This window comes from Zonotrichia albicollis, chromosome 6, assembly GCF_047830755.1.
Source record: "Zonotrichia albicollis isolate bZonAlb1 chromosome 6, bZonAlb1.hap1, whole genome shotgun sequence".
In the NCBI taxonomy this organism is placed as follows: Eukaryota; Metazoa; Chordata; class Aves; order Passeriformes; family Passerellidae; genus Zonotrichia; species Zonotrichia albicollis.
Window position 1 is genome coordinate 40,955,212 of NC_133824.1, and position 16,998 is coordinate 40,972,209.

General features: G+C 51.4%; 2 protein-coding genes across 2 annotated transcripts in view; one reads left to right on the forward strand and one right to left on the reverse strand.

Annotated features, from left to right (window-relative positions):
* Positions 1 to 11,007: 11,007 nt before the first annotated feature.
* The window catches only part of SLC67A1 (solute carrier family 67 member 1), a 77,848-nt gene continuing 71,857 nt past the window's right edge, over positions 11,008 to 16,998 (forward strand). The window contains exon 1 of the mRNA XM_074543322.1: positions 11,008 to 11,136. Within this exon, the coding sequence (XP_074399423.1) occupies positions 11,125 to 11,136 (12 nt within the window). The 5' untranslated portion in view covers positions 11,008 to 11,124. The remainder of the gene's footprint in view (positions 11,137 to 16,998) is intronic.
* CDKN1C (cyclin dependent kinase inhibitor 1C) lies at positions 12,465 to 14,095 on the reverse strand. The gene is made up of 3 exons (XM_074543320.1): positions 13,499 to 14,095; positions 13,283 to 13,409; positions 12,465 to 13,143 (listed from the first exon to the last, which is right to left on the reverse strand). The coding sequence occupies exons 1-2, from the start codon at positions 13,947 to 13,949 to the stop codon at positions 13,288 to 13,290; spliced, it is 573 nt and encodes a 190-aa protein (XP_074399421.1). The 5' UTR covers positions 13,950 to 14,095; the 3' UTR covers positions 12,465 to 13,143; positions 13,283 to 13,287.

The following is a 16,998-nucleotide window of genomic DNA, read 5'->3' on the forward strand; positions in this document are numbered from 1 at the left end:
TGCTAAAGCCTCCAGTCTCTCTTTGGGATGCATGTGGGAGAAGGAGGGGTGAATGGCAGCCCTTGTTTGTCCTCTCTTGAGGAATCTAATTATGTATCAATTGATTTCAAAGCCTGGAATAGTAACTCTCTAGAAAACACTCACTCAGAGACATTGTTCCAATTTTCGCCTGTTCATAATTTATTCACCTCCGGTTTCAATGAGAAGGGTGCTCCCTCATACTGATTCGCTCCCCACGAGCTGCACAGAAAATCACAAGTTTGTGGACGTTAAAAAAAAAAAAAACAACACAAAACCAAACAAAACACGCACACACAGAGCAGCGCTGTGAGGCGAGGGGAAGGCGTCTGGGCGAGCGGGAGGGAACAAAACGGCGCAGCTCCTGCACGGCGGCTCTCACGCACAGCCCTGTGGTGCCCCGAGCATCAGGGGTGAGGTGCAGGCTGCTGCTGCTCTCCTGTTGCTCAGCGTGCAGGAAAATCCAAAATGTTCTTCTGGTAGCCCACCCTCCAGCCCTGGTGCCACCCCAGCTGCTCACGGCCATCCTGGGGCATCCCTCTGCCCTGCCACCTCCTGCCACCCCTGTACCCGTGCCTGGGTGCCCAGGGGTCACCCCACGGCACACGGTGTGGGGGTGACCTGGCCCTGTGTGTGTGTATGTGTGTGTGTGTTTGGGGTGCGGTCCCCAGAAGCCACAGCTGTCTGCTCGCACCCGGTGCCCAGCGCCGCTGCCTTGTGCCCACCCAGAGCAGGACCTGGGCCCCCAGCCGGGCAAGCCCTCCCCCCGGGGCCGGGCCCCCCCAAAACCCCGCAAGGGCAGCGGGCCGGGCGGCTGGAATCCATCCCTCCCCCTCCGCAAAGCAGCCGAGCCACGAGTCTCCTGTCATTCAGCCTTCTGCCCGGCTGATCACTGTGAAAAGAGCCGCCCCGGTGACAGAAACACATGAATATTGACTGCAAACAAACCCCGGGGGAGCGGCACCTGGGGGGCTGCGAGCGCCGCTGCCCCCGGGCCCGCGCCGGGCGCGCTCACCTGCAGCGGGGCGCGGGCACGAGCTGCGGGGGCAGCCCTGCATGGGCAGCCTTGCATGTGCAGAATATAGAGCCCTGCATGTACAGCCCTGCATGGGCAACCTTGCATGTACTGCATATACAGCCCTGCATGGGCAGCCCTGCTTGTGCAGAATATAGAGCCCTGCATGTACAGCATGTGCAGCCCTGCATGTACAGCATATGCAGCCCTGCATGTGCAGCCCTGCATGTACTGCCCTGCATGTACTGCATGTGCAGCCCTGCATGTACTGCCCTGCATGTACAGCCCTGCACGTTCACACATATGCATGCCCAGCCCTCCATGCTCACACAGATGCATGCCCAGCCCTCCATGCTCACACACATGCATGTCCAGCCCTCCATGCTCACACAGATGCATGTCCAGCCCCGCACGCCCACCCAGCCATGCCCGGCCCGGCCCGGGCACAGGGTCCGGCCGGCTGCAGCCCCCCCCCGGGCCGTTCTGCCCCCGCGTACCTGCGGCGGGCCGGGGAGGCGGCAGCTGAGTCTATATAGCTGGTGGGTTATAATGGGGCTGTCCCCCGGGGGGGAGCACCATAAAAGAAACGCGTTTCATTTACAAGTTTCCCCCAGCTGGCCCCCGACTTTAGTCCTTATTCCCTTTCTGGAGAGGGGATGGGGGGAGATGGCTTCCCCCCGCCCTCCCTTTTCATGTATCTACCCCAGGCCAAAATCATTGCTTTCACTTCCAAATCCTCAAGGTTTCCCAGCTTAAAGGCTAGAGTCATGGGGGAAGAGGGGGTAGGAGACAAAAACTCCAACCCGCACAGTTTTCCATTTCTTTTGGCATCCCTGATTATCCCTTTTCTCTTTATCATCTCCATTTAAAAGCATATATTAATAATTGCTTAGAAATCTACTTTGGAACATCCTTACATCCCCCTTCCCTCGAATTAAATAAACAGCATCTGGAAGTTGATATATCACCAAATGACCCCTCTCTTTTTTTTTTTTTTTTTTTTTTTTTATTATTTCTTCCCTATTGTTGAGGATTAGGGCTGTAAATAACGTGTCGGGTGCGTTTTATGGACGAGCCACGTTTCTGAGGTGTCCCCCCCGCTATACGGTCGGAGCGGGGTGCAGGGTCGGGGGTGCAGGGGGGGCTCCCCCCGCCGAGCCCCTATTAACAGCCCATTACTGCGGGTGGGGGCAGGGAAGGTGCAGGTTTAAATGGCCTCTCCCCCCTCCCTTCAAACGCAGACAATTTTGATGAGTGGGTTTTTGTCCGGATGGTTTGTAATGGTGCCTGTTTTGGGGTGTCCCGGGGGGTCCGGGAAGCTTTAATTCGCTCACAAAGGCTCATTTGCAGGTCAATGCCATGGCACACTCGCCTCTCCCCTTTGCCTAAATCTCCTTTTGTTCCCCATCGCCTGCTCCTCATGCCAGATGGCCGCGGAAAATGCTAATTTTCTCTCCCCCCCCCCCTTTTTTTTTCTTTTTTTTTCTTTTTTTTCTTTTTTTTTCTTTTTTTTTTTTTTTTGCATTTAATTGCAGCTCTTTGCAGATGGGGGCTGCGGAGTGTGTGCTTCATTCAAATGAGGTTTGCTTTTTGGTTTCTAGGCACGTTTCTAAAAATCCGATCTGAGTCAGGCAGGGATTAGCTTGACAGGGAAGTGATCAGATTAAAATCTGTGCATGAGCTCGGCCTCGTCCCTCCCTCCCTCTTTTTAAAGCTCTCCTCATTCCCCGCCGCTTTCCTCAAGGGAAAAGGGAAAACTCTTCTCTTTCCTGAGCATCTTGGTGGGGTGAAAAGGTTGGATTTGCCGGGAAAATAAATGTTTTCTCTCTTTTCCAAACTTTCTTTCGAAAAGGCAAGCGTTGGTCTTGCTGGGCGGTGGGGAGTGGGTGCCAGCACAGGTCTGAGTCTGTGGGGATGGGGACTGCAGGGTGCAGGAAGGCAGCCGCGAGTGAAACACCCTGGGGGAACCCAAACCTGCGGTGGGGACGGGAGAGCCACCAAAACAGGTGGGCAGGAGATGCTGGGAGCGGTGTGCCCTCTCCTTCGGGCCAGACACTCAGCTTTGGTAGGATGAACTTGTCCTCAGGTGGGGTCTGTGACCTTCGAGATCCCTTAAAAACGGTCGCGCTGAAATGCTTGCCCTCAACAAGGAAAAGAGTGCCAAAAGAGCAAAAGTGCGGTTTTCTCCTCACCTTAAAGGCAGCTTCACAGAGTTTGCAAGGTGAAACCCAGAGTCCTGCTCACGCTGCCGCCTGCTCCTGCTCGGGGTGAGCCCCAGGTCTGGCCCATTCCCTTTTGTGGGAATTTTATGTAATTTGTGGGGAATGCTTCTCTTCTTCACCCAATGGCAGGGTGATTTTGTCCCTGGACTAGAGGTGGATTTGGCCCCTGAATTTTCAGCAAGAAGGAGCCTTGTTCACAAGGCAGGTCAGCCAGACAAGAATTTTAAGGCGCTTCTGCATTTTGGGCAGCACTGGGTTTGGGACTGTGCTCTGCAGCAAACCCCTCAGCAGTAGGAAAGGCCCAAGGATCTGCCCCAGGTGCCGGTGGGGATGGATGTGGTTCAAGGCACCACAAGGATTTCCAGGTGGACCAAGGCTGGGGGTGTGCAGAGCTGTAGGATGGCTCACAGTGAAATCAGAGGTGGCACCTTCACAGAGCTTGGCAGGTGAGCATTGCAATCTGGGCACACAAAGGCACATGGCAGGAAAAGGAAATTAATGTCTGAAAAGTTTAAAAACTATTTAATGGTGCAGAGAGGCAAACTTAACAGACAGCTTATCATTTTCTGTGCAGTCACAAACCTACACTTGATTTTTCCCAAATTATTTGTTTTGCTACAGCAAGATGCTGACGTTTACTCACTGATGTTGGATCATGTTAATCAAGTGTATTACTCAAGTTCTTACTTTTCTGGCTTAATTAAAACCAGCCTGCAAACACCGATCCAGGTGTTATCCATCCATGGCTGGCAAATGGCTGGCACAGACACCTGGACCTGTGTCTGCAGGCTGGGGGAGCAGCCCTGCAGCAGCAGTTGGCTGTCAGTACAAATTTATATATATATTTATATGTATTTATATATTTATATATGTATATATTTATAAACATACACACACTTTGAATATTTTTGTTTGGAATCACCCATCTATTCTAATTTTTGGAGGTAAGAAAAACACCCTTTAAAACAATCATTATTATAATCTCTGACTGACTGTGCCCCAAGCGAAAAACCACAGGTTCAGCTTTAGGAGTTTCAGGTGTGAAAGAATTAAGTAGGGCCTTTGCCTACCAGGTAAGGTTCTGAAGGAAGGTGGGGAATGTGCATGCCATCTGCTTTTTGCCTCTCTCGGTGCTGGGAAATCACAGTTGATCTGTTAAAGATGAATTATAGCATTATTCTAATATTTATTTATTATATTGCATTACCCTAATGGTTCTATTATTTCTGATATTGCATTACACTAGTTACTATTAGTAGCTCATTGTGAATGCGTAGAAGTAGGAATTTTCTTTGGGTTAACTAGCAAAAATAAAAGCAAAATTACAGTAGAAAAAGATTTAACCCTAGAATCTCTTAAATCTTTAGTAACTATTTATTTCTCTCTCTCTCTCTCCTCTCTCTCTCTCTTAAATTTGTGTTGGGGAGGGGCAAATCCCATATATTCTGGATTTTTGTTTAAGTTAGGTTTGTTTCTCTAAGAATTCAAGAACATTTATTTGCTTAAAGGCTTGCCAGTAAAAAGGCCCCAGGTCTAATCCCCTTTCTGCTACACACCAATGAAACTTAGGAAACTCTTTGACTATTGACTTTTTCACGTGGAAACCGATCTGCTCACAGTGAAAAGAAACCATTTCTTGGAGGGGGGAAGAAAAAAACTCTGTGAAACTCTGTTTTGAAGAAGTCGTCGTCCTTGGCCTGTGGAGTAGCAGCAGAAGCAAAGGCTTTTTGATCCTCAGATTTGTAAACTTGTAGACATAATAATGCCATTTCTCTAGTGTTAGCAGGTGTCCTGTCTGGAAGTTGCTGCCTCAGCCTCCAGCAGAGCTGGGAATTAGAAAATTGTCTGTCTTTCCTGAACCGTGAAGTGCTGCTCTTAAATAAAGGCCAGGTCAGATGTTAAAGGGACATTCTTGTCTCCTGAAGCCGAAATAATCTACAGTCACGTCGAGAAATGAAGGCATCCTCCTCCCAAAATGGTCAATCTCTTTATCTCCCATTATAGTCTGCCGGGTCAAGAAAAAGCCCCTTCCGTGCCGACATTTTGCAATATTTCTGCTAAGTCTGTAATTATTCCGGGTTCTGCATAGCTGAATTTCAGGGAAATATGATAATTGGGGAAGTTTTATTCTTTTTCTTTTCCTCCCCCTCCACCCCCCCTCCCCGCTGCCCTTCGTCTGATAGAATAGTTCAGCGAACTTTGATCAGGCTTTATACATAAATTCTGTATTTTCTCTGCTTGTTAATAGCTGTTAAACGCAACTGGGATTATTATTTTTAATCTAGTGCGGTTAAAAGGAATATTTGAAGAGGCTGTTTCGAGTCCTCGAAATCCTGCAGACAGGCACAAAAGCCAAACCAACAAGCACGTCTTTTAATTTGCAGCTAACTCCTTCTGCTAAGGTGTCTTTGCCCGCTGTGTTTTATGGGTGTTTGCTAACAGCGATTGTTATGGAAATGACCCCCAAATCTCCTGTTGTATCCCCCCGCAGAGGTGGCTGCTGCTGCTGCTCGGGGCTGTGCTGCGCCCCCGAGAGCAAACACGGACGGCTGATTTTATTTTATTTTATTTTATTTTATTTTATTTTATTTTATTTTATTTTATTTTATTTTATTTTATTTTATTTTATTTTATTTCCGCAGCAGACAGGCTGTGCTGCCCTTTCTTCGGGCAGCGCCCAGCCCAGCAGTTGTGCTGTGCCGGGTGTTCCCCTTTTCTCCCCCTGCCCTGCCCCAGCACTCACGCATTGGAGGGGGAATGTGCAATTTGGCACATTCTGAGAGCGGATTTTGCGACAGGCAGGTGCCTTTTGCCATCTCGATTCCAATTAATGTGTGCTCCCCTGTAAGCTGCATTCCCTGGGTTCCTCACTCGTGCTGCAATGGACACCCTGAATGTTTTGGAGAGGAGGGGTGGGTACCACTGCATCCTCTCCTACAGCTCTCCAACCAGAAAAGCATGGTCATAGCAGCTCCTAAAAGTTTGCTCTTGGCATTAAAGTTGGGCTTCCTCCTTTGAAGGGATGCGTGTCTGGAGTCCCTCGGTCAGCAGGAAAAAGAAACAGGTTTTGCTTCCTGATGTGCAGAATAAAATAGAGAACCGGGGGCCTGTATTCCCAGTCCTGCTCACTCATCTGGGTGAGCAAAAAACAAAACGAAAAACAAACAAAAAATCCAAAGCTTTTGGGATCACCAGTCACCAGATGGAATGCTGTATACAGCACTGGTAAAACTGAAGTGATTTTAACTCGACTCATGTTTGAAAACATCTTGACTGAAGGTCCTAAGAAAAGCTGTCTCTGCTAAACCAATTACCAAATGTATGAAAACAACTTAATTCGTGCTCATTGTTTTCCAGAATAAATTGCTCTAAACCTCAGCTCCCAGGAAGTCTAAGGCTGCTTGATGTGACCCAAACAGGGACTTTCCCTCAGAACTTTCATGTAGAAACACATGCCGTGGTGGGGATGTATTCTTGGGGAAAGGTGTGCTTGGTTTCATTTGTTGGTTTTTGAGGTGGCTGGTTTGCACATCTATTGCCACCAGCCCCTGCAGAGAACAGCATGCAAGAGGATCTGTGTGCCCTTGTTCCTCTAATCCAGTACCACTCAAAACCAACCCCAAACAAAGCATCTTCCAGCTCTGACAAACTCTCCTCCTTCCCCTACCTCATAGCCAGGCACAGAGGTGATTTCCTAGGCTTGCTGTGGTGTTGAGGATGGTGGAAATCACAGGCTGGGGCCGAGTGGCTGCACCTGCAGGGGTCCAGCAAGTGGTCAGCAGGGCGAGGGTGGGGCTGAGGGGTGACAAGCAGGAAAAATAGATCTGGCGAGGTAAAAAGCCTTCTCAAAGCTCAGGCAGTGATTTCTGTTAGTGCAGGGACTTGGAAAAAATATTGAATGTTTTTTAGGTTCTTATTGTAGGTTACATCCAAGAAATACTGTGGTGTGATTGATGTGGAGCAGGCGAGGATGAGGGAAGACGTGGCCTTGGCTCTGCCCCCTTGTGTCTGTGCATGAAGATAAAATCTTTTAATTAAATGATCGCATTGAGTGCACAGAGAGAACGGTGCTCGCTTTAATGAGCAGTTGCTCAATTTTGTTTTTCTCCATGTTCAATGGATGGTGCTATGTCTTATTAACTGGGCACTATTCAAACCCTGCTCAAAGACATTATTAATGTCCCTACCAGATTTATACAGTGCTGCTCACGGTAGTAACCCAGCACTTTCCAAACATTAATGGATCAAAATATAAGTGATGAGTGTTATTATCCCTGCTTAACGATGGGGAGACCAATAAAAAGAGATGGGAGCTAATAATTAATTTGGAGTGCTGGTCCAAGGCTGGTCCATGGCTGTTCCTTTTCAAACCATGAGCCTTGTCTGGCCAAAACCACATGCAGAGCCAGGCACTGTGACCCTGGCTGCAGCTGTGGATGCTCAGCACTCTCACAGCTCAGAGCCAGCAGCTCCCATCAGCTGCCCAAGAAACCTGGGCACAATTAGTGGCTGCTTAGGAAAACTTGAAGCACCTGGCCCTGAACTGCACAAAGCCTCTCTTGCAGGAACAGGTCAGGAGGAGCCAACTGTGCTCTGAAGAATAAAAGCCTGCATTCAAGTGTTGGCACTGGATTACACATGAAAGCATCTTTTAGCTCCTTGCTTTGCTTTCTCTGGCAAAAGGAGTTTATGCAGAAGTTTCACCTTTGCTGCGTGGCCCAGATTCATCCTGTAAGGTAAAGCACTGGGTGACTTGTGTGCTGTCTGTCCTGGGGGAAGAAATGGTGTATATGGCTGTGAAAATGCACTGGGAGCAAGCAAAAGATCTGGGCTGAAATTGTACAGACAGCTTGGGTACCTCAAAAACTTAAGGGTTTTTTCCCCAACTCTCCTTCTCTGTGTAATACAGGTGTAATGTGTGTGACAGGGAGTATCAAGCAGGCTAAAGCAAATCTGGTGGGGGAGAGTGAGTAGTCCTTGATGATGAGAATGAAACCTACTGACTCCTGAGCAGGTCTGGGGCAATTTTAGCTCCCACACTGACCTGGGACACAGGGACAGAAAAGAGGAGATTATTGATAGCACTGAATGATTTAAGAGAGGGATAGGATGTTACTGTATGAGTTTCATGGGTGTTTGCTGACAGCAGAGATGTGCTGGGGCCAGGCACCCTCTGAAGGAATGTACAGGGTATAAATGTTGTGGCCTGTTCTCTTCTCTCCCTCCCTTGGTGCACACAGCAGAATTTCGTGTTGTCTGCCCAACCTCTTCCAGTGTACCCCAGCTATGCTTCTGCTCCCCCATACCTTGTTATCCCCATCCTAGGTGTTTTCTGCCACTGCCTCCTCATCCTCCTGTTCCCTTTCCCTGCATCCCCATCCTGTAGACTGGGCCCACATGACACCACTGATGTAGATGTGAGGCCACTGGTTTTCCTGGAGCAGAGGCTTGGCCATGTGGATTGCAGAAAGTGGGTCCAAAATTTAGCTTGTTCTGTGCTCGAAAGAGTTTGAGTTCTTTTTTGTCTCAGCAGGGCCTGTTTCAGGGCTTTTATGTTCTATACAGCTCATCTAACTGCTTAGGCATCTTTCATTCTCTCTTCTTCCCCAAAAAACTGTTCCAACCAAGGGTTCTTGGCAAGACATGGCTAAAAAATCCCCCTTGGTTTAAAAGACAACAGAATAAACCAAAACATTAAGAACTTTCCATTGGGAATTTGGGAATTGTGTGGTCTTCAGTATTAGATACTGTGTGTGGGGGGAGAAGACACTTGATTCTTCTCCATCCTCTGACAGTCAGATATAAGCCCATCCTTTTGTCTTAAGTGAAGACTTTTAGTTTGTGTTTTGGCTTACCCTGTTCTAAAAATAATTGTCAAGAGTAATATTTCTGAGCAGGTACAGGAGGGGAAGACATTGGAAAAGCATTTCAATTTTATGCTGTAGCAATAGGTGACAATGTGGCTTAAAAAATCCCCTGTTCCCTGATGAATTATTTTATACTCCCTGGTTAGTTACTTGTGTGTGTGTATATGCTATTACTCTTCATATCTGTTTCTTTGCTTTAAAATGGTCAATCCATTTTGCATCTCTCTTTGTGGATCCTTCCCATTTCTGTATCAAAACATAAGAAATTGTTCTTTAAAAATGATGGGTTTTTCCCCCCCCCATCTTGTTACGAATTCATCCTGCTCATTAGCAACAAATATTTGCTGAAGAAGTGGAAAGCAGTGTTTTGTTTATTTTAAGTGATAATAGAACAAGTTTTGGCCCAGAAAGCAAAGTTGTGGCTAGGAAGGAGAATGATTCCCAGTGTCAACCATATGTTGCATTCATCTAACTGAAGTGGCTTAATTACTGGTAGATGTTGCTGAGCTCATAAAGATACCTTTCTGCCAAGATTGTTTACTGATAATTGCATTCCCAAAAAAAAAAAAAAAAATCTGAGAAACCTCCTCCCACCAAGCTTTCCTTCCAGTTTTCCTTCAGCACCCTTTTCCTTTAGGTGCCCACCACAGTTTCACATCGAGAGATGCTTGTATGTAAAATTTCTAGAGGTCCTGTATTGTTAAGGCTCCTGCCTTGGTCTCTCTTGGGGCAGGGGAGGAACTGCAGTAGCCGTGCTCCAAATGCTCCTTGGGAGAGGGAGTGGTGGTGATTTTGGAGTAGATTATTCCTCTGATTACGTAGCTGGTTTCAGTCTGGGATTAAGGCAGCTCAAATAATGACCTGACTTTTTGTAGCTGTAATGAGCAGCAAGCTCGGTCCTTCAAGACCCCTGATATTTTGAATCCTTTCCAAAAATATTCCTGTCGTCAAATTCAAAGTGGAATTTGGGATTTAGCGCTAAGGGGTAAGTGGGTTGGCGGTAACAACCAGCAGCCTCCCTCCGCTTCTGCCTATGCATTCTCATGATAAAGGGCACTTTAAAGCCCCTCTGACAATGAATGAGTCCTAGTTAAATATTTCAAGAACTTCTTTACATGGTTTCCCCTGATGCATGTACTGTTGAGACATCTGTCTTCCGTACTAATAAAGTAGTCTAGATTTAAAATGAACTTCATTGGATTGCTTTGAAACTATAGGCACATATGGTTCATAATTAGCTGGATATCTCTTATAGTTAAATGATTTTTTTTTCTCTCCCTCTCTCTCTGTCGCCCATTCGCATCAATAATAGAAGCAAACAAAGTTCCAATTGTTCCCTGTTGCGGGACATTATGTGCCTGAATAAATGGATGTTGGCTGTGTCTACATGGATTTGCCATATGGCTACAAAGGCCGAAAGAATAGGGGCAGTGTGCTTTGTGCCGGGGCGCGGAGGGCCGGCCGGCTGGGTGGGGCAGGGCGCGGGGGCGGCCGCACACCTTCCGCACCCCCGGCTGAGGGGAGCGCGGATGCGGGACCGGCCCTGCCTCCCTCCATCCCTGCCTGCCTCCCTCCATCCCTGCTGCGGGCTGCGAGCCCGGCAGCTCCGCTCGGGCAGTGCCCATGGAACGGGGCTGTGTGCTTTAGAGCCCCGTGCCCAAACCGTGCCCGCGGTGAGAGCTTTCCTCCCGGGCCAGGCTGGGCACACCTCGCGGCTCCTCCAGCCGAGATATTTGGGAGCTCGGAGCAGGGATCTTTCATTGCGAAAAGTCCTATTATTAGTTGCGGGCTGGGACAATGGAGGTCCCAAAGGCACCTGCTTTCATGAAAGCGAGAGAAAAGCCCATAAATCCTGGAGGATCCAGCTGCCTCACTCCGGGTATTGTTGGCTTTCATAAGGAAAGGGAAAAGCTATTTTTCTTTTCAAAGGAGGGGAAAATCGTATTGAGTCAGCGGCCACTGATGCGGGCGTGTAAAATAATCCCGTTCTGATTAAGCGATCATGGAGCTGGAGGTAATCAATGTTACTTTTACAGCCAGGAGCGTTTGGCGGCCGTGACAGCGGGGGGAGAGGTTGGGGGAAAGGGGGGGGCAGAGAGGAGCGCTGTGACGGGGGAAGACGATGTGGGCAAACCTTGAGCCTTATTCACCCTGAACCTCATTCTCTCGGCTCCCTCGCCCTCCGTGGAAGTGTATCATACAGAGATCAGAAAGCCAGGGAGTGACGCCCTCTCGGTCCGCCCCAGCTGCTGGGTCCAGCGTGGGGGATGCAGCATTTCAGAGGTGCCAAATTGGGGTGTGGAATCGGAAAGGCATAAATCAGCCCAGTGAGTCCCCACGTCCTGGTCCTCCTCCCCATCTGCACTCTCCAACATCCCAATGCTGCACCACCTGCAGCCAGCACTCTGTCCCCCTGTCCCGGGCAGAGCAGGCTGGGATTCGGAGCAGGGGGAGCGCCCCGACCCCTCGGGGCTGCCTGAGGGTGCCGCGGCTTTAGCCTGCCCTCAGGCCGTGGGGACGCCGCAAAGTGCTGCTGCTGCACGGCTGTGACAGCACTGTCACCCAAGCACTGTCAAAATGCTGACTGGGAGGGCTTATTTCGTCTCGTGGGAGGGTTTATTTCGCGTGAGTGTTGTTTTGCTTTTTACGTCGTTCAGGGCGAGCTGAAACTGCTGCGTTTCCCAGAACTGTTGTGTGTTAGTCCTGTAAATCATTGCTGGGCAAGAGGTACCAGGAAGTGCTTCCCTGCAGTAGCCAGGGCTCCGGGCTGGGGAGTGAGGGCCCGCGTAAAAGAGGGGGAGGGGGAAAGGTTTGCACAGCCGCCACAGGGGCGGCCCCCGGTGCTGAGCCCGCTGGGGGCACGGCCCGCAGGCACCGTCACTCCCCGAGGCTGTCCCCGACAGAGGCAGGCAGCGGCCACAGCCCCGATATGGCGAGGGGGGCAGCAGGGCTGCTCCGGCGGGGCAGACACAGCCTCGGGAAGAAAGGGCGAACTGTTCGAAGTAACCATACAGCGTGCCGAAAGGCGAAGGCAGGGTGTGATGAAGGGCGTGTGCTCCCCTCACGCTTGGTTAACTCCGGCAGCACTCAGGAGTTTGAACTTGTTTTGAAGGGAGAAGCCCTCCCCCGTTCCCCGGCGGACCGCAGGCCCGCTTTTGGCGGCGGGGCGCTGGGGGGAGCGCCCTCCCCGCGGCGGGGTCGCGATCCGGGGTAGCCGGGCCGAGGCAGGAGCCCCCGCCCCGAGAGACTCAGACGGGGCTGGGCTCCCCCGCCCCAGCCGCCAGGGCTGTCCCTGCCACCCCCCGCCCCCCGGACTTCCCCTCCAGCACACACCAGGCAGGATTGCGGCCGTTTCCTTTTATTTAATTTTATATTGAAGTTGTGGCATTATTTGCAATGGCAGTGGTACAGACCGGCTCAGGCTCCATTGAAACAGATTTTGTCTTCAAGTAAAGTCTAAAAAATATTTTGATTCATAGCTACATCTTGTGAATGCAAAAAAAAAAATCCACTATAAAAATAAATTTACATTTTGTGAATAACAAAAGCAAATATAGTGCCCTTTGGCTTAACCAAAAGAAAAAAAAAAAAGACTATTGGATGTCAAAGTTATCCACGTTTCTGACATAAATAGAAAATATAAGTTAGTATAACTCTTAAAAAAAGTTTTGTACAAATATACACTTGTTTTTTTAATTTTTCCTTTTTTTGCACTGAGAGCTCAGCAGAGATTAAACATTTCTTATAAATGACTTTTAAAGCTTTACACTTCTGGCCAGTGTACTCACATTAGGCATAATACATTTCTATACAGAACGTCATACATTGCACTGTTGTACGATAACACTGCTCCGTGCGCGGCCGGCACTGCGGCTCCGCTCCGGCTCCCGCAGCCGGGCCGGGCGGGCGCGGGGGGGTCCCGGCTCTCCGCGCCGCCCGCCCCGGCCCCCCGCGTCTGCCTCCGGGGCGTCGCGCCTCCCGCGGCGGCGCGCCTCTCCCGTGGGTGCAGTAGTGCAAAAGTCTGGAGGAGAACAAAAAAGAAAAGGGGGGAGAAAAAAAATAAGCAAGGGAAAAATAATTGGTCGTGGTATAGGAAGTAAGGAAGAGAGCGCGGCAGAAAGCGCCCGGACAGCCTCGCCCGCTCCCGGGGCGCGTCTTACCTGGCTCACCGGAGCCGCTTGCGGGGAGTCTGCTCAGCCGGCACGGCGGCGGGGGGCGGCGGGCAGCCGCTGGGGCGCTCCGCCGCCGCCTTGGGCTCCGCCGGCCTTTTTCTCCTCGCGAAGAAATCTGGATGGGGGACGGAGAGGAAAGAGGGGCCCGTCAGCCAGTGCGGCGGGACGGCCCCCGTCCCCCGCGTTCCCCGGCTCCCCACGCACCTGTGATGCGGGCGGTCGGGCCCCTCCGGCGGAGCCGCATGCCGCGGCGGCGGGGCGCTGCGCGGTTCTCCCGGCTCAGGCGGGCCCCGGGGCCCTTGCCGGCGGCGGGCGGCGGCGGCGGGGACGGGGGCGCCCGGACGAGAGGGACGCGGCACCGTCCCACCTGCAGAGTCTCCCGGTAGAAAGCGGGCACGGCGGCGGCCTCCACCTCCTCCCAGCGCAGGCGGCCGGGCCCCGGCAGCGGCGTGTCGGTTTGGAAGTTGTAGTCCCAGCGCCGCTGGTCGTCCTCCCCCATCTCCCGCAGGCGCTCCCGCAGCTCCCGGCCCAGCTCCTCGTGGTCCACCGGCCCAAAGAGGCTCCTGCAGACGGGGCTGCGGCCGTGCCCGACCAGGGCTCGCCGGGCCGAGAGGCGCTCCAGGGCGGCGGTGCCGGAGAGGTGCACGTTGGACATCGCCGCCGGGCCGGGAAGGCGTGCGTGCCCCCCCGCCGCTCCTCTCCTGCCGTCCTGTCCCGTCCGCTCGCTCGCTGGCGCTCAGAGCGGCCCTGCCTCCCGCCTTTGAACCCCTGCCCCCGGCCGCTGCCTTTTAAACCCCGCTCCCCGCGAGTGCGAGCAAAACACCATTAGCATAATAGTGTTTCCCTGCCGCCGGCCCGCCGCGATTGGCGGGGGCCCCCCCCGCCGCCCCCCGGCCCCCGGCGGCAGCGCTGCTGCCCGCGCCCTCCATTGGCTGCGCCGGGCAGCGCCGCGCCGCCGCCGGCCGCATTGGCCCGCCCTGGCCCGGCCCGGCCCGGGAGGGCGGCCCCGGCGCTGGCCCGGCCCCGGGGGGCGGCAGCCGCGCTCCCCGCCCGCGGCCGGCCCCGCTCCCTTTGTCTGCCGCCGGCCGCGGCTCCGCCGCCGCTTCCAAGCCGTCGACTTTCGGGGTTGTTTTTTCCCCCTCGCTCCGCGTTGCCTTTTCCGCGTGAAGGGTGCGTGTGGGAGTGTTTTTACTATTATTTTTTACTATTATTTTGTTTGAGATTTTAAAATTTTTTCTCCTCGAGGAGTGTCGCCAGTTTTTTCAGCATCCGTGGAGCGCGGGGGCTTGGGGCGGGGGAGGCGATGCGTGTGGAGGAAAACGGGATCGTTTCTGGCTCGGAGATTTTTATTACTCTGCTGCAAAACAAAGCGAGATGCTTGCAGATTTCAAAACAAGCTGAAGGCTATTTTTAAAAATAGAGCTTCTCAGCTGCATGGAAGTAATAACTTGCAGCCGTAGTGAATAGAAGTACATGAAAACCACAGCATTTTCCTCTCCTGACTTTAAAACCCACATAATACGTGTTTGTTCACTGCAGATGAACTAATCTTGCTATTGTGTTGCCAGGGATCAGCTGGCTTGTGCTTTACATTTTCTGCAGGTCACTGCAATCACTGCCTTTTGTTATTTTGGGATGGAGGAGTATGAAAGGAAAAGAAGGGGGAGCATAATTGACACCGTGCTAAAACTGGTCCCACAACATCATCACAGTGTTGATGCGTGTCTCAGAGGGTCATCGTGACAATGATTTTTTCATCTGCAGCCAACAAGGGGAAAGAAGAACCTCTTTCATGCAGTGTGTTTGGGGACCCCCTCACTCATGTCCCTATGGCTTTTGCCTTTGGGAAGTTCAAACTCTTGAGAAAAGACAACCTGGATGATTTTATTTCCTAGAGGGAATAAAATTAATATTAATTCCTAGCATGTGCTGGCTTTGCAGAGACTGCCCCAGATGCCTGCTTGCTGCAGGGCTGGAGGGGTTGCAGCTTTGGGCAATGGTGCCCACAGGTAGGTCTGCTTCAAGAAGAGAGGAATTTGTCTTTGCATCCATGCAAAGGCCTTGCCAGGTGCACCAAAGTCAGTCTGTGGTGTTTCCACATTTGTCCCACCTCTGTGCCAGAGCAGCCCTCCAGCAGTGCTGGGGACCCTCACTCCTGCACTTGCCATGCCAGTGAGGAGCTTGTGGCAGCTTGGACAGCCCCTGTCACCCCCAAGGTGCTGCACCTTCAGTGGTGCTTCCCAAGCCTGCCTGCCCCAGGAGGCACCAGCAGTGCCCATGGGTTTGGATCCACGCACCTGGGGTTGGCTGCTGCTGGCACAGAGAATGTTGGAGCCTGGCTCTCTGCACAGGAAGGATCTATCCATGCTCAGGCTGCTGAGCAGTGAGATGCCATGCCAGGTTTGATCTCCTGAAGTCATTTCCTGATGTTTGTGGGGACAGGTGGGATGCTGGCTGGGGAGTGTCTGTAGCTTGGTGATGGAGAGAAGAAGATGCAGCAGGTGCCTTCAGGGTGCAGATCCCCACTTGTTTCCTGGGCTGGCATGGAAGATTTTGCAGACCAGTGGTACAGACAGAGCACTTTCATTTCACTGATGGTGATAGCACTGGTGTTTTAAGGAATGGGAAGTTTTGGGTTTTTTTTGTTTAAAGATGCTTTCGCACCTGGTAGAAGATTTTGCAGACCAGTGGTACAGTCAGAGCACTTTCATTTCACTAATGGTGATAGCACTGGTGTTCTAAGAAATGTGAGGACTTTTTTCTTTTAAAGATGCTTGTTCAGATGTTATGTTCAGCCATTCTCAGTTTCCCAGGTGAGCTGGACAGCCTACCCATGTGGCTGCTTTAGGTGACTATTACCCCACTGTCCTTTCCATCCCAAAATGGCCCTTGAAGATGGCCATATGGAAGTCTCTTGGCCCCAAGGTTACATTTTAGGGAGCAGGTCATGAAAAGTTCCTCATCACTAAGAGCACATCATCTCAAAAAGCAGGAGGTGCACATCATCTAGGCACAGGTTCAGCCAGGAGAGGACGTGTGGGTCTCACAAGCTGGGATGGTTGGAGAACATGGCACAGTGTTCACCTGGGGACTTCTCTCAGCAGCCATCAAATGCATCTCTCAGGATATAGGTTGGGGTGGTTCTAGGAATAAATGTGCTGTGCAGAGAAAATAATTTGAGGTCCTCAAGAAACCTGCTGGAAAAGTGCCCTCTGTTCAAGACTCGAGCCAAAGGCAATGGCCAGGTCCCTGCAGACAGGAGCTCTTTGTGAGGAGTCCTTGTGAGCCTGCTGCCGTCCTCCCCCCGTGCCAGCGAGGCCAGCCCTTCCTGTGTTCTGCCTCCTTGATTTTAGACATTCCTGCCATGAAAGCTGCATGGCAGCAAGATCCCCTGCTACTTGCAAGGTGTGGGTGTGCCCTCTGCAAAATCCACGTGTTGTCCTTCCAAACCCTTCCCCGAGGTGAACCAATATTTACGCAGCGCTTGAGGGAGGCAAGGAACGACGGTTTCAACGCTCAGGAGTTGCCTTGTGTGAAGGAGTTGCCTTCACCTTCCAGCTCACCTGGGAGGTAAAGCAGCTCAGCTTTGAGATTACCACCCCTGTTTATTTTAGTTCAGCTTCCTCACTGTTAATGCTCCCTAATGCTTTTGACTCAATGTTTTTGTCCCACTATACATTTTGGTTTTAAGGTGGTGGTGACAG

Excerpts from the sequence above, each read along its gene's own strand:
- CDKN1C (XM_074543320.1), bottom strand. The coding sequence starts at position 13,949 with ATGTCCAACGTGCACCTCTCCGGCACCGCCGCCCTGGAGCGCCTCTCG. Across the intron at positions 13,410-13,498 it reads CCCGACCGCCCGCATCACAG|ATTTCTTCGCGAGGAGAAAA; the intron begins GTGCGTGGGGAG and ends TCCCCCATCCAG.